Here is a 17,599-nt window from a genome sequence, read left to right as displayed (position 1 = left end):
TTAGATGCTGCACGCTGCCCTTCTTTTTTATATATTTTTAAAGTAATTTATTTTCCATTAAAATAGAACTGCAGCCCAATTCAGTTCTTCCAGTTCCACTGCGAATGTGCAAGCTGCATCCCTGAGACAGGCTGGCGAAGGAGTAAGGCTGAGTACACATTAAGGTGATATTGTCATGATTTGCCATATCTGAACAACATATCATATATATCGTCTAATGTGTATGCCCGATTACATACTCTCGCAGGTCACATGCATCACCTTCTAATGCAGCACGCCCAATCAGAAGATATTGTGTTTGACCTGGGACAGTGTAATGAAGAACGGAACAAAATGTTCATTACACATGGGCCCCTAGGTCCGGGGGGCCCACACAGCTCACACTGCATCCATAGAACATACTTACCCCTACGGAATCCTGCGGCAGTGCCTCTGAAGTGCAGGTACTGGCGTTTCTAGAATGGGTGCACCCATTGCACCCATTTTAATACTTACCTTTCCGGAGTCCCGCGCCGGGAGCTGCAATCGCGGCAAAAATTGCTGCCAAAATGGCCGCTGCGCATGCGCGGTAGCCAAATTGGTCTCCAGATCATGGCGGGCGCCATGTTTCCGGAGATCTGCGCATGCGCAGTAGACTCCGGCACAGTGCCGGAGTCTACTACGCCGTCTACAGCGCCGTGCAGAGGAGGGGGCCCACCCGGAGGTGCACACGGGCCCCCTCCTCTGTAGAAACGCCCCTGAGTACAGGCACAAATCACTTGGAAAATGGCTGCCCCGGTCATTTCCGAGTGATTTGCGCTTGCACACTGGAGGTGTCCCTGGGAACAAGGAGCAAGCGCCATGTTTCCAGAGACCTGCGCATGCGCAGTAGGCTCTGGCCTTAAGCCAGAATTTACTAGCTGCCGCAGAGGAGGGGGTCCATGACAGATGCCGCACGCCGCTCCCCTCCTCTCTTAAAATTCCCCTGGTACCGGCAATCTGCTATGGTCCAGGGCGAAGGGAAATTGTGCAGGTATATACCTGGCATTCAAGTTACAGCTGCCAGAAGGCATCGCTAAGCATCGCTCAGTTGCCTGTAGAATCCTGACATGGGTTGGGTAAGCATGCTACCCCTAACCCCCAATCCCTAACCCTCCCTTACTGCAGCCTAAACCTACCACCCCCTCCCCCCTGCAGCCTAACCCTAACCCTCCCTGGGGGTGCCTATACCTACCCCCCCTTCCCGCAGCGTAAACCTAACCCTCCACCCCTCGCAGCCTAACACTAGCGCCTCTCAACGTAGCCTAAACCTAACCTTCCCTTTCCTCTGCAGACTATCCCCAACCTTTCTCCCGCGGCCTACCGGTGGACCAGCAGTGACTTGATCGGGGTCCCAGCTGTCGGAATACCGGCGCCGGCATTGTGATCTCATTTGGGATACCGGCACCGCCATTCTGATCAGTGTCGAGATTCTGGCGTCTGTATTTCGGCAGCCGGGGTCCAGACCGGATCCCCCTCTGTGTTTTGTTTCTTTATGAATTTGTTTGCTGTGTAATGATTTATTTTTGGTTTCTGTAGTAGAAGTGGGGTGCTTTTTAATCTTTGTCCTCAGTTCTTGAAAAGGTATTTTTTAAAGTTTTTGGTGGGGCCTTAGTCCTGATTTTCTTCTTATGCATATATAATATCATACCACCCAACATGACCACAACATGGACTTTCCTCTTAATTTATGATTGCCATCATCTGTGCTGAAACACATTTCTTATCCATTAACCTGTTCAACACAGGTGCCGGCAATCATAAATTAAGAAAATGTCCAGAAGCAGAGTATTCTGTCCCTCCTGGAGAGGGTCATGTTGGGAGGTATCATATAGCTGGGACTTTGCACAAACTCACCCACCTGATGAACTGCGTGGCAGGCATGAAAATGATTCATGTATATTATTTAAACAAACTGAGACGCACTATTTACTTTTCCTGCCAGAGTGTACAAATGAGCCTAAAATATGTGTCTCGTTCCCAAGAGAAAATGAAGAAGAAAAAAAAAAGACTGGAATGGGGGAACTCTACATTGAGGGGGGGGGGGGGTGTGTGTGTGTGTGTGTGTGTGTGTGTGTGTGTGTGTGTGTGTTTGTGTGTGTGTGTGTGTGTGTGTGTGTGTGTGTGTGTGTGTACTCGTGTATAGACAGAGACAGAGATTATGATTATTATAAAAGAGACTCACTAGAGCAGGGCTGGCCAAACCGGTCCTCGAGATCTACCAACAGTTCATGTTTTCCAGGACTCCTGGAGATCTGGAGATTTGTCAGTTAGGAATGAATGCAGCACATCTTAATTAGTAATGACTACACCTGTGCAGCATCTAGGTGGTCTGGAAAATGTGAACTGTTGGTAGATCTCGAGGACTGGTTTGGCCAGCTCTGCACTAGAGACTCTCACTATAGTGCCTAATAGCACTCCCTAGTGGACAGACTTACATACATTCCATTGTTCATATCTGTCTAGAAACAGCCCTGTGGGTAATTAAATCTTACATTAGTTTGCTGAAAGACTACCTTAGAAATACCTTAGTAATTTATTATCCTTTGCTTATGCAGTGCACACATATTGCACATTAGTTTACAGAGAGTGGTTTAATGATGCACAACAGTCTCTGCAGTTTACATTCTATACCACACATAATCATTTGATCAGAAAACAATGAAGGTAACCCATGCAAACATGGAAAAGAACATGACAAATTCCACATCCTGATTGACATTAAGGGGGTCATTCCGAGTTTATCGCTCACTAGCAGTTTTTAGCAGCCGTGCAAACGCTATGTAGCCGCCCACTGGGAGTGTATTTTAGCTTAGCAGAAGTGCGAACGGTTCTATCGCAGAGCAGCTACAAAGTTTTTTTGTGCAGTTTCAGAGTAGCTCAAAACCTACTCAGCACTTGCGATGACTTCAGACTGTTCAGTTCCTGTTTTGACGTCCCAAACCCGCCCAGCGTTCGCCCAGCCATGCCTGCGTTTTTACTGGCACTCCTGCGTTTTTCTGAACACTCCCTAAAAATGGACAGTTGACACCCAGAAATGCTCACTTCATGTCAATCACTCTGCGGCCACCAATGCGACTGAAATGCTTTGCTAGACCCTGTGCAAAACTACATAATTCGTTGTGGCCATACGACGCGTGTGCGCATTGCGCCACATACGCATGTACAGAACTGCTGTTTTTTAGTCTGATCGCTGTGCTACGAACAAATGCAGCTAGCGATCAACTCGGAATGACCACCATAGGCCCTCATTCTGAGTTGATCGCTCGCTAGCTACTTTTTGTAGCCGTGCAAACGCATAGTCACCGCCCACGGGGGAGTGTATTTTCGCTTTGCAAGTGTGTGATCGCATGTGCAGCCAAGCGGGACAAAAAAAGTTTTTTGCAGTTTCAGAGTAGGTCTGAACTTACTCAGCCGCTGCGATCACTTCAGCCTGTCCGGTCCCAGAATTGATGTCAGACGCCCGCCCTGCAAACGCCTGGACATGCCTGCCTTTTCCCTACCATTCCCAGAAAACGGTCAGTTGACACCCATAAATACCCTCTTCCTGTCAATCTCCTTGCAATCACCAGTGCAAATGGATTCGTCGCTAGAAGCATTGCCCAACAACGATGCTGTTTGTACCCGTACGACGCACGTGCGCATTGTGGTGCATACGAATGCGCAGTAGTAACCTGATCGCTGCGCTGCGAAAATCGGCAGCGTGCGATCAACTCGGAATGACCCCCTAGAGCCCAAGCTCTGAGAAGCAGCAATGCTTATCACTGCATCACCATGCCACTCAACACTATAAGATTTGTAAAACCTGAATATGGATACATTAAACACCATTTTAGGTTCTCCTGTTAGTGGATGACAGAGACATAAAAAATACACATTCCTTATAATACAGCAACAACTACAACAACTATTAGTTTTCATTTTCTTACCAGTGCCCCATTCCAGATCGGACAAGCAATCCGTGTACTCCATCCAATAAACAAAGGTTTGTAACTAAAAACAGGAAAAAATGCCAGAATTCCTGAAATCACACTTATAATGCCAAATGCAATTAGAAGCCCTCCAGTAGTCTGATACAGGCTCTTCATTTTGCATAAAACTTTTACTTTTCGCTGTCAGGCAGACTGTAACTAATGGTGTTCTCCAGGCACTTTCTGTAAACTTCTGTTTCTTGGAGACTGTAGTCAAGACACAAATCCTTTGTTTACATGTGTTAAGTAAACCTGCTGTTTGTTCTTAATTATTTCCGGATATGCTGGGACATGGCCAACAAATAAGCCATGTTGTATACACATAATATATGAAAGCACATTCCTAGGGAGCAAACTCACAAGTCTTTGTGCAAAGCTCTTGTCTTTCCTGTGAAAGAATGTGTCTTCCAGTTACGTCATCTCTGTGCAAGAGTCATATGGGGTAAGTTCTCCATACCAAGATCGCTGCAGCCTGAAACAAAGGACCACATTCCTAAAATAATATACAAGAGTACATTAATATAAAAATAATAACACGATACAGGTTGAGTATCCCATATCCAAATATTCCGAAATACGGAATATTCCAAAATACAGACTTTTTTGAGTGAGAGTGAGATCGTGAAAACTTTGTTTTCTGATGGCTCAATGTACACAAACTTTGTTTAATACACAAAGCTATTAAAAATATTGTATTAAATGACCTTCAGGCTGTGTGTATAAGGTGTTTATGAAACATAAATGAATTGTGTGAATGTAGATACACTTTGTTTAATGCACAAAGTCATAGGTGTGCGCAGGGGGGGTGCCTGGTGCGCACAGGCACCCCCTAATGTCTGGCACCCCATTCTCACATGCCTGATGCAGCGATCGCCGAGCAGGCTGATTACTGTCCCCTCTGTGCTGCACCCTGTCAGGACTGCATTACTGACCGTACGCCTGGGTTAATCAAGGGTGCCACTGACACCGTCTTTCAAATTCCCAGCTCCACCTCCATGTACAAAAACAGTGTGATGTGACGTGATTACGTCATGCTGCTTGCACGCCCACCCGCCACACCCGCCACACGCCCACCTCTCTCCTTCTATGCTATGCCAATGCCAGCCACTGATGAGGATCAGTATGCAGCCAGCGTTCCTCTTAGGAAGACAAATTCAATACTGGCAGACGGCCGTCAGCAGCATTGACACGTCACTCGTTTTTCCAGCAGCAGCAGTACTAGTCTGCGTCAGTCAGTGTCAGCATAGTTACTGACTTGTAAGTAAGCTGCTGCAACTTGCAGGGGAAAGAGAGGGGGAGCCAGACCAGGCTGAGGAGGAGCAGTGTAATTGCAGTGAGTGCCATCAGGGGTGTTTGGTGCACACCACAACATCTGACAATGTATCTGCTTTATTAGGATTGGTACAAAGGTGGATATTTTATATGCGTTGACCATCAAAAGATGGTGCTAGACACGCCCAAAAGGTGGTGCTAGACACCCCTCCGACGGTGCACCCCTAATAAAATGTGCTGCGCACGCCAGTGCACAAAGTTGTAAAAAATATTGGCTAAAATGACCTTCAGGCTGTGTGTATAAGGTGTATATGTAACATAAATGCATTCTGTGCTTAGATATAGGTCCCATCACCATGATATCTCATTATGGTATGCAATTATTCCAAAATACGGAAAAATCCCATATCCAAAATACCTCTGGTCCCAAGCATTTTGGATAAGGGAGACTCAACCTGTAATATAACATTATAAATAATATTATACAATAATATAATATCTATTAACCACTGTTGTCGTTGTTGTTGTTGTTGTTTTTAATTATAATTATGTAAATAGTAGCTGTTTAAACATGATTAGTTTTTTTTAACATCAATTTTTTTTATTATTAGGGGGGAAAAAAAGGGGAATATTTTTCGTCAAAAGGGTGCAGAAAAAGAGAGGAGAAGAAGGGGAAAAAAGGAGAGGGGGTACAAGCATCAATAATGAGTAAGCATTGTTCCAACAGCGCATACAAAGTTAACAAATATTCACAATTAGGTGTACATACAATAACATCAGAGCATAAGCGATATAGATAAACAGAAGAAGGGTTCTTACTTGGTCAACTGGGTCAATACTGAGCTCAATCACCCTCCGTAACAAAATCATGCCAAGGTGACCAAAGCACTAAGGGAGACACGGCTGAGCGTGAGTTGGGTAGATGTGTCATCTCCATAGTGAAATGGAACTGAATTTTATGGATAACCTTCAGCAAAGAAGGGGGAGTCGATGTTTCCACAGTTGCGCTAATGCAGCTCTCGCAGCTATCAAAATTTGTCCAGGGACATAGCATTTATGTGATAAAATATTGTCAGGAAATAAGTTTAATAATGCTACGGAGGGGGAGGGAGAGAGTGTCAAGCTCAACACATCATTAATCAATTTAAAAACATCTGACCAGAATTGACTAATAACAGCACATGACAAAAATACATGGAAAATGTGGCCTATCTCACCACAAAGGCGCCAGCAGTATTTTGAACAAGATGGCCAAATAGTGTGTAGCCTCTCTGGTTTCAGATACATCCTATGAAGCAAATTCACATGCATCTCAGTGTGATTTAGACATCTAGAGATTTTAACGGAAGAGATAAAGATTTTACTCCATTGTGTCCTAGATAATATAATTCCCAAATCCTCTTCCCACCTTTTTTGAGCTTTATATTCAGGGACAGGAGCTAAGTCAACAAGGGTCTGATACATGATTAGTTTTTTTAAATTAATATGTAGATTTGGTTTAGACTTTTGATGGGAGGTCGCTCGATTGTTTATTCATTTAAGGAAAATAATATTTATTTTTTTATTGAGGCATCGTAAATCAGTTGTGCATCATTACGCATAAACAATGGGGACATGTACTAAGCAGTTAAAAGAGTGGAGAAGTGAGCCAGTGGAGAAGTTGTCCATTGCAACCAATCAGCCCTGAAGTAACATTTATAATTTGCATACTATAAAATTATGCAGAGCAGCTGATTGGTTGCCATGGGCAACTTCTCCACTGGCTCACTTCTCCACTCTTTTCACTGCTTAGTACATCTCCCCCAATGTTTCAACAGCACAATAATGATAATAAGTGTATGATCCATTACAATAGTAACAAATGAGGCCTTGAATGGACCAAGAAAATAAAATGAGAACGCATATGAAATATTACATTCACAGAAAATGAAAGCGGCTATTTGGCAATTTCAGCACATGTGCGCATGTGCAAAGTCTTAAACTGCGCTCTCTTCAGAACTCAGTCTAAGTCTTAGTGGGGGGCGTGTTTTGTGGTCATCGGTGTAGCGTTTGGGGCATGTAAACATCTGCCTTTACAGCTAGGCTGCGAAGGCAGGGGGCTACCCTAATCATGTGAGCGCTTCGCTGCTTAGCAAAGCATTTGCATGTTAGCGGGTGGGGGGTTGGGGAATGCAGGGCCCGGCATGAGGGGCGTACTTGCCCTGTGCTGGGCGTCCCCCCACATGCGTCCCCCCTCCTCCCCTCATTTTCCCAACAGGGACATAAGGCGCATGCCTCATGGGGAAGGGGTATGTGAAGATTTATCCTAGAGAAAGCCCATGCTATGATGCCCTTTACCACATTTTATATATACACTGCAAGAAAATGCATTTGGACACAAATCCTCTTTATACCACATTCATGTACTTAACTTGAGAGCTTACAATACCCTTTATTAAATAAAACATTTCAATATACTGCCATACCCAGGATTCAGACCTATAACCTGTTGAATCCTGATTAGACACCCTACTCATTGAGCTATTTGATCCTGCATAAAAACTATGAACACTGTATGAAGCTACTGGTACTTTGTAAAAATTATATTCAGCATGGCAAATGAGCAGGTCAAAAAGTACAAGGTAAGCTTCAAATAGTTTGAATTCTGTAGCTTAGAATTATCTACCTTTCTATGCAAGGGCATATAGCTAAATGAATAGAGTGTCTGACTGCAATGCTACATGCACAGCACCCCCTACCCTGCAGCGCTATGTGCGGTGCCTCCTCCGCACAGACCTAGTTACGGCCCTGCAGATGACCTTGGGAAGCAGAGGTCACGTCATCATTTACACTTTCAGTATTCACACGCACACCTATACCCAGTGAAATTTAGTCTGCTATCAAAACAAATCTCTACTGGCTACGAGTAGGGGTGGCAGGACACGAATAATGCAATCTCTTACCCATGCTCAGTCAGAGGAGCCTGCTGCTGCTGCGTGGGATGGACTGGGGGGAGAGGCAAAAGCCACTCCCCCCAGTTCTGAGGAAGTGCCTCTGACCAGCATTCTGTACAGATCCCTCCTCGTCTGCAGGTTCCCTATTTCACTCTGTTGGTACCTATACAGCTACACACATAGACCTAAGGGTTTAGAGAAAGCAAACATGAGGTCCACCTTGAGAGTTTGCCAGTGGCCTGCTAGCCTCTAGTTATGTAACTGTGTTATTTACAAAACTAAAAGTTAGCCACAGGGTGAGCCAACTTAAACACTACTTTGCACCATTTCTGCAGTCAATAGGGACCATTGAATTGTCCTGATTTTCCTTGCCCATATTCTGGCAACCTCTCCACCAGTTGTCCTATGCCAGCTAGCATCCAAAACATGTTTCTTGGCCCCACACTTCCTGTGTCCACCACAGATAGCAGAGACACCAACAACTGTCTGCCGGCAGACGCCCGAACCTTTATGCATTCGACTATTGAAGTAAGTCATTCAATAACTATGGAGTAAAGGCATTTTTGAACTTTGTGAATACAAGCTTCATTTGAGACATTGCCCTTACCAATCCAGATATATTTTTTCACTGAATGTGGATTCGAATTGACTGTATTAGAGGATCCATAGGACAATATTGACTTGGGCCTATACAGGAATTTGATACACCATAAACCTGACCACCAGATATGGTATTAATCCTAATTAAGGATTTTTAACTACACCTTAGTGAGTAATTCGCCAAATAGGCGTATCACAGGTCATTATATGTTATATGTTGTATGTATGTGTATTGTTGTAGTATACCGGTATTAGGACTCACGATTGGATATTAATTGTATATGTTCTATGAACAGGAGAAGGGATATTATCCATTCCTGCAATCCACTTTTACTATTTCAATTAAATAAAAAAAGATATATTATCTACATATGGAATTGTATTTGAATTATTTTTAGATTGATGTTATAGTGGAAGATATATAGTGCACTTGATTAAATTAGCGCTGGGAGGCACCCCCTATGTTTTACACTGTGGGGGCATGCCCAACGCTCTGTGAATGCGCACAGAGTCTCTTCTCCACTGCTCTACAGCAGAGCAATGAGTCACAGAAGCCTCTCAAGTGCCCCTCACACCACAGGACACTGCGACCTGTATATGGGACAACAGGAGAGTCTCAAAAATAGGCATGGTCCAGCAAAAAAAATTGGAAAATTGGGAGGAATGTATATTCCGGGCCTATTTCAGTAAGGATTGCAATTTATGCTAATTTGCAATCCTTTTGCTAGCATGCTGGGGGCCGCCCATCGCAGGGCAAGGCCGCCCAGCATGCGGACCGCGCCCCGCCAACGGTGTTCTAACTCCGTTGGCACGCCCCTTCCTGCCCCGCAACCGCCTCTGCCTGTCAATCAGGCAGAGGCAGTCGCACCAGTGAAATGCTGATAGCATCTCACTGGGCTCCCGGGGTGCGCACTACACAAAGTAATTCAGACTGCGACCGCTGCAGCAATCAAGTCTGCATTACCCCCATAGTTACTAACATTTAAAAATGTACTAAGCAGTGAAAAGAGTGGAGAAGTGAGACTGCGGAGAAGTTGCACATGGTACCCAATGAGAAGCTCTGTATAATTTTAGAGCATGCAAGTTATAAATGTCACTTCAATGATGATTGATTGCCATTGGCAACATCTCCACTGACACAGTTCTCCACTCTTTTCACTGCTTAGTACATCTACACCTTAGTTAGGGAATGTAATCACATCACAAGCAGTACTGGCTCAGCTGTCCTTGGAGCACAGCACTCCCTATTATATTGTTTCCTTCATTAATTATAATTCACCTTTTGGTTTTAAATACAACTCTTGAAGGAATATGTACTTACCCATAATGGCTGCTTTGAATGGTGGGGGCAGCTCCACAATTTAGTGTTTGCGCCGTCACAACTCCCACACTGCCCACTTGACAGAGCCATGCTCCATGCACTTGGCTGAACAACCAGAAATTAGGTAACTATGCACTATTTCATTGAAAAGTAAAGGTTAACAAGAGAGTAAGTGGATCCCTTTCAGCTGTCCTCAATCGCAGTATGTACTCTGCTGTGCTCATAACCACGCCCTCCTTCTGTGCATCTCCCACATTTTATATGTATTGACCATTGTTTGGTGCAGCACTCACAGTACAATATATATTTTGGGGCAGGGACAGCATGATTACAGATGGAATCCAGTCCGGGCTTTAGCCGAGTCTGCTGTAAGCCACAGCTGGGCTAATCAGTAATCACTACAACTTTTCTGCTACCTTTAAAAACTTCTTTGGTAGGTCGTTGCTCCTTATGCCAGCAAGTGGCCAGGCGATAAATTTGGGGGTCTGGGGTTACATTAGCAGCCATTTGGAATCTGTACTACTTGTGCTTATTAGAACTTGGAATGTTGTGCTGTTGTTTAAAGACTGCCTGTAAAATCTGACCAGCAAAACCTGCATGTACTGTGTAAACTGCCTGACTATCCACTATAGTCACCTTCCAGCTATACACCAGTGAACTCCTGGTGAATTTATGCACTAGTGTTCAAATAGTATGATGGACCGCAGCTCCCTTTTCTGTATATTTTTCCGGGATCCACGAGAAATGATTCCTGTATAGAGACATAAAAGTGCATAAAAGTTTTATTCAGTACAATAGTCTATGATTGTCCCCAACAGATAAGAAGACTATGGGGACACTGATGTGCAGATTTTCCAGGAGTGGAGAAAAGGAGCACTCACCGTGAAGGAGCTGCAGTGCTGCACTTTCATACTTTCATTTCCTCAGCCAGCGCCGACTGTGCAACATTCGTGTTTTCTCTAACGTCCTAGTGGATGCTGGGGACTCCGTCAGGACCATGGGGAATAGCGGCTCCGCAGGAGACAGGGCACAAAAGCAAGCTTTTAGGATCACATGGTGTGTACTGGCTCCTCCCCCTATGACCCTCCTCCAAGCCTCAGTTAGGTTTTTGTGCCCGTCCGAGAAGGGTGCAATCTAGGTGGCTCTCTTAAAGAGTTGCTTAGAAAAAGTTTTTAGGTTCTTTATTTTCAGTGAGTCCTGCTGGCAACAGGCTCACTGCATCGAGGGACTTAGGGGAGAGAATTTCAACTCACCTGCGTGCAGGATGGATTGGATTCTTAGGCTACTGGACACCATTAGCTTCAGAGGGAGTCGGAACACAGGTCTCGCCCTGGGGTTCGTCCCGGAGCCGCGCCGCCGACCCCCTTGCAGATGCTGAAGATTGAAGAGGTCCGGAACCAGGCGGCAGAAGACTTTTCAGTCTTCCTCAGGTAGCGCACAGCACTGCAGCTGTGCGCCATTGTCTGTCAGCACACTTCCCACAGCGATCACGGAGGGTGCAGGGCGCGGGGGGGGGGCGCCCTGGCAGCAATGTAGAATACCTGTATGGCGAAAAATACATCACATATAGCCCTTGAGGCTATATGGATGTATTTAACCCCTGCCAGACTTCACAATCTCCGGAGAAGAAGCCCGCCGAAAAGGGGGCGGGGCCTATTCTCCTCAGCACACAGCGCCATTTTCCCTCACAGAAAGGCTGAGGGGAAGGCTCCCAGGCTCTCCCCTGCACTGCACTACAGAAACAGGGTTAAAACAGAGAGGGGGGGCACTGATTTGGCGATATACATATATATTAAATGCTATATGGGAGGAACACTTATATAAGGGTTGTCCCTGTATAATTATAGCATTTTGGTGTGTGCTGGCAAACTCTCCCTCTGTCTCCCCAAAGGGCTAGTGGGTCCTGTCCTCTATCAGAGCATTCCCTATGTGTGTGCTGTATGTCGGTACGTGTGTGTCGACATGTATGAGGAAAATGTTGGTGAGGAGGCGGAGCAAATTGCCTGTAATGGTGATGTCACTCTCTAGGGAGTCGACACCGGAATGGATGGCTTACTTATGGAATTACGTGATAATGTCAACACGCTGCAAGTGGGTTGACGACATGAGACGGCCGGCGAACAAATTAGTACCGGTCCAGGCGTCTCAGACACCGTCAGGGGCTTGTAAAAACGCCCATTTACCTCAGTCGGTCGACATAGACCCAGACACGGACACTGATTTCAGTGTCGACGGTGAAGAAACAAACGTATTTTCCTTTAGGGCCACACGTTAAGGGCAATGAAGGAGGTGTTACATATTTCTGATACTCCAAGTACCACAAAGAAGGGTATTATGTGTGAGGTGAAAAAACTACCTGTAGTTTTTCCTGAATCAGATAAATTAAATGAAGTGTGTGATGATGCGTGGGTTTCCCCCGATAGAAAATTATTGGCGGTATACCCTTTCCCGCCAGAAGTTAAGGCGCATTGGGAAACACCCCTCAGGGTGGATAAGGCGCTCACATGCTTATCAGAAAAATATCCAAAAAAGTATACACACACATGCTGGTGTTATACTGTGACCAGCGATCGCCTCAGCCTGGATGTGCAGAGCTGAGGTGGCTTGGTCGGATTCCCTGACTAAAAATATTGATACCCTTGACAGGGACAGTATTTTATTGACTATAGAGCATTTAAAGGATGCATTTCTATATATACGAGATGCGCAGAGGGATATTTGCACTCTGGCATCAAGAGTAAATGCGATGTCCATATCTGCAAGAAGATGTTTATGGACACGACAGTGGTCAGGGGATGCAGATTCCAAACGGCACAAAGATGTATTGCCGTATAAAAGGGGAGGAGTTATTTGGGGTCGGTCCATGGGACCTGGTGGCCACGGCAACTGCTGGAAGATCCACCGTTTTTTACCCTAAGTCACATCTCTGCAGAAAAAGACACCGTCTTTTCAGCCTCAGTCTTTTCGTCCCGATAAGATATCTGCCCAGGGATAGAGGAAAGGGAAGAAGACTGCAGCAGGCAGCCCATTCCCAGTAACAGAAGCCCTCCACCGCTTCTACTAAGTTCTCAGCATGACGCTGGGACCGTACAGGACCCCTGGATCCTACAAGTAGTATCAAAGGGGCACAGATTGGAATGTCGAGGCGTTTCCCCCCTCGCAGGTTCCTGTAGTCTGCTGTACCAATGTCCCCCTCCGACAGGGAGGCAGTATTGAAAACAATTCACAAGCTGTATTCCCAGCAGGTGATAATAAAATTACCCCTCCTACAACAAGGAAAGGGGTATTGTTCCACACTATAGGGTGGTACTGAAGCCAGAAGGCTAGGTGAGACCGATTCTAAATCTGAAAAATTTGAACACTTACAAGGGTTCAAATCCAGATGGAGTCACTCAGAGCAGTGATAGCGAACTGGGAACAAGGGGACTATATGGTGTCCCGGGACATCAGGGATGCTTACCTCCATGTCCCAAAATTTGCTTTTCTCACCAAGGGTACCTCAGGTTCGTGGTACAGAACTGTCACTATCAGTGTCAGACGATGCCGTTGGAGTGTCCAAGGCACCCCGGGTCTTTACCAAGGTAATGACCGAAATGAGGATTCGTCTTCAAAGAAAATGGACGACCTTCTGATAAGAACAAGGTCCAGAGAACAGTTGGAGGTCGGAGTAGCACTATCTCAAGTAGTTCTACGACAGCACGGGTGGATTCTAAATATTCCAAAACCGCAGTTGTTCCGACGACACGTCTGCTGGTCCTAGGGATGATTCTGGACACAGTCCAGGAAAAGGGTGTTTCTCCCAGAGGAGAAAGCCAGGGAGTTATCCGAGCTAATCGGGATCCTCCTAAAACCAGGAAAAGTGTCAGTGCATCATTGCACAAGAGTCCTGGTAAAAAATGGTGGCTTATTACGAAGCGCTTCCATTCGGCAGATTTCACGCAAGAACTCTTCAGTGGGATCTGCTGGACAAATGGTCCGGATCGCATCTTCAGATGCATCAGCGGATAACCCTATATCCAAGGACAAGGGTGTCTCTCCTGTGGTGATTACAGAGTGCTCATCTTCTAGAGGGCCGCAGATTCGGCATTCAGGATTGGATGCTGGTATCCACGGAGGCCAGCCTGAGAGGCTGGGGAGCAGTCACACAGGGAAAAAATTTCCAGGGAGTGTGATCAAGTCTGGAGAATTCTCTCCACATAAATATACTGGAGCTAAGAGCAAATTTGTAATGCTATAAGCTTAGCAAGGCCTCTGCTTCAAGGTCAGCCGGTATTGATCCAGTGGGATAACATCACGGCAGTCGCCCACGTAAACAGATAGGGCGGCACAAGAAGCAGGAGGGCAGTGGTCAAAACTGCAAGGATTTTTCGCTAGACGGAAAATCATGTGATAGCACTGTCAGCAGTGTTCATTCCGGGAGTGGACGACTGGGAAGCAGACTTCCTCAGCAGGCACGACCTCCACCCGGGAGAGTGGGAACTTCATCGGGAAGTTTTCCGCATGATTGTGAACCGTTGGGAAAGACCAAAGGTGGAAATGATGGCGTCCCGCCCGAACAAAAAACGGGACAGGTATTGCGCCAGGTCACGAGACCTTCAGGCGATAGCTGTGGACGTCCTGGTAACACCGTGGGTGTAACAGTCGGTGTATGTGTTCCCTCTTCTGCTTCTCATAACCAAGGTATTGAGAATTATAAGACGTAGAGGAGTAAGAACTATACTCGTGGCTCCGGATTGGCCAAGAGGGACTTGGTACCCGGAACTTCAAGAGATGCTCACAGAGGACTAATGGCCTCGGGAGCTAAGATGGGATTTGCTTTCAGCAAGAACCATGTCTGTTCCAAGAGGAACCGTGGCATCTGCCTCTAAGAAAGGACCTGCTCCAGCAGGGACCTTGTCTGTTCCAAGACTTACCGCGACTGCGTTTGACGGCATGGCGGTTGAACGCTGGATCCTAAGGGAAAAGGCATTCCGGTAGAGGTCATACCTACCCTGGTCAAAGCCAGGAAGGAGGTGACCGCACAACGTTATCACCACATGTGGTGAAAATATGTTGCGTGGGTGAGGCCAGGAAGGCCCCACGAAAAAATTTCAACTAGGTCGATTTCTGCACTTCCTGAAAACAGGAGTGTCTATGAGCCTCAAATTGGGGTCCATTAAGGTTCAAGTTTCGGCCCTGTAGATTTTCTTCCAGAAAAAATTGGCTTCAATTCCTGAAGTCCAGACGTTTGTCAAGGGAGTATTGCATATACAGCCCCTTGTGTGCCTCCAGTGGCACCGTGGGATCTCAACGTAGTGTTGGGATTCCTCAAATCATATTGGTTTGAACCGATCAAATCTGTGGATTTGAAATATCTCACATGGAAAGGGACCATGTTGTGGCCCTGGCCTCGGCCAGGCGATTGTCAGAATTGGGGGCTTTGTCTTAAAAAAAGCTCATATTTGTTTTTCCATTCGGACAGGGCAGAACTGCGGACTCGTCCCCAGTTTCTTCCTAAGGTGGTGTCAGCGTTTCGCCTGAAACAACATATTGTGGTGCCTGCGGCTACTAGGGACTTGGAGGACTCCAAGTTGCTAGACGTTGTCGGGGCCCTAAAAATAGATATATATATATATATATATATATATATATATATTTCCAGGACGGCTGGAGTCAGAAAGTCTGACTTGCTGTTTATATTGTATGCACCCCAAAAGATGGGTGCTCCTGCTTCTAAGCAGACTATTGCTCGTTGGATTTGTAGTACAATTCAGCTTGCACAGTCTGTGGCAGGCCTGCCACAGCCAAAATCTGTCAATGCCCATTCCACAAGGAAGGTGGGCTCATCTTGGGCGGATGCCCGAGGGGGTCTCGGCTTTAAAATTTTGCCGAGCAGCTACGTGGTCAGGGGGGAACACGTTTGTAAAATTCTACAAATTTGATACCCTGGCTGAGGAGGACCTGGAGTTCTCTCATTCGGTGCTGCAGAGTCACCCGCACTCTCCCGCCCGTTTGGGAGCTTTGGTATAATCCCCATGGTCCTGACGGAGTCCCCAGCATCCACTAGGACGTTAGAGAAAATAAGATTTTACTTACCGATAAATCTATTTCTCGTAGTCCGTAGTGGATGCTGGGCGCCCATCCCAAGTGCGGATTGTCTGCATTACTTGTACATAGTTATTGTTACAAAAATCGGGTTATTATTGTTGTGAGCCATCTTTTTTAGAGGCTACTTCATTGTTATCATACTGTTAACTGGGTTCAGATCACAAGTTGTACGGTGTGATTGGTGTGGCTGGTTTGGGTCTTACCCGGGATTCAAGATCCTTCCTTATTGTGTACGCTCGTCCGGGCACAGTACCTAACTGAGGCTTGGAGGAGGGTCATAGGGGGAGGAGCCAGTACACACCATGTGATCCTAAAAGCTTGCTTTTGTGCCCTGTCTCCTGCGGAGCCGCTATTCCCCATGGTCCTAACGGAGTCCCCAGCATCCACTACGGACTACGAGAAATAGATTTATCGGTAAGTAAAATCTTATTATTCCATTCCAAGAGTGTATACACCAGTACCCGGAGTACGCAGCCGCGTATAATAGCACTACACTGTGCAGGGTACTGCGGCTGCATTCTCCATACCCCCCCCCCCCCCCCCGTGTGCCACCCCCATCAGACACCGCCAGCAACCCTGCTCCATGGACACCGCCAGCAACCCCGCTCCCTGGACACCGCCGACAACCCCGCTCCCTGGGAACCGCCGCAACCCCTCTCCACCCCTCTCCCTGGACACTGCCGGCAATGCCGCTCCCTGGACACTTCCAGTTTAGAGACATAAAAGTGCATAAATGTTTTATTCAACAAACAAGAAAAGAGCTTCTAATAAGAAAGACTTGTACCAAATAAAATGACACTGTGAGCTGGCTACCACATGGTTTGAATAAACAATACCCAGGTAATCTCGTCCTGCCGTCACTTGTTCACAAGTCGCGACTCATGTGGCTTAGCAGTTATGCTGCATGGATGGAGGATGCAGTATGTACCTTGGTCCCGCCGGGTATGCAGGGAGTATGGTGGAAGATGGCTTTGTCCAAGAGGGACGCATAACCCCAGAAACTGGGCTAGGTAGAACTCATTGTTCTCTCCCTACAATTTGCTAAGATTAAATAAAATAAAAATAAAAAAATGGTCGGCGGCAGGCGGGCCCCCCAGGGCCCATTAAGCAGCCGCTTTTACTGGCTTGTGGGAAATCCTCCTTTGGTGTGATGCCTTATGCACATATGAGTACTGGGTGCCCCATGGTGCCTTATACACACAGAACTGCCGATCCCCGGGATAACCAGCCAGCACATATACACTGCTCAAAAAAATAAAGGGAACACTAAAATATCACATCCTAGATCTGAATGAATGAAATATTCTTATTAAATACTTTGTTCTTTACATAGTTGAATGTGCTGACAACAAAATCACACAAAAATGATCAATGGAAATCAAATTTATTATCCCATG

At 46.1% G+C, this 17,599-nt stretch overlaps 1 protein-coding gene across 7 annotated transcripts in view; it reads right to left on the bottom strand.

Annotated features, from left to right (window-relative positions):
* Positions 1 to 17,599, bottom strand: part of TMEM212 (transmembrane protein 212) — a 77,789-nt gene that overhangs the window by 53,827 nt on the left and 6,363 nt on the right. For 4 of the 7 annotated variants that reach the window (XM_063916256.1, XM_063916257.1, XM_063916259.1 and 1 more), the window contains 5 exons: positions 10,752 to 10,866; positions 10,116 to 10,220; positions 8,204 to 8,379; positions 6,479 to 6,591; positions 3,948 to 4,482 (listed from right to left, as the gene is read on the bottom strand). In XM_063916256.1, coding sequence (XP_063772326.1) covers positions 3,948 to 4,106 — 159 coding nt within the window. In that variant the 5' untranslated portion in view covers positions 4,107 to 4,482; positions 6,479 to 6,591; positions 8,204 to 8,379; positions 10,116 to 10,220; positions 10,752 to 10,866. The remainder of the gene's footprint in view (positions 1 to 3,947; positions 4,483 to 6,478; positions 6,592 to 8,203; positions 8,380 to 10,115; positions 10,221 to 10,751; positions 10,867 to 17,599) is intronic. The other 3 variants (XM_063916260.1, XM_063916262.1, XM_063916261.1) reach the window with 3 other exon arrangements.

The sequence above is a fragment of the Pseudophryne corroboree genome, chromosome 4, assembly GCF_028390025.1.
Source record: "Pseudophryne corroboree isolate aPseCor3 chromosome 4, aPseCor3.hap2, whole genome shotgun sequence".
Taxonomy (NCBI): Eukaryota; Metazoa; Chordata; class Amphibia; order Anura; family Myobatrachidae; genus Pseudophryne; species Pseudophryne corroboree.
This window is presented reverse-complemented; position numbering and strand designations above follow the sequence as displayed.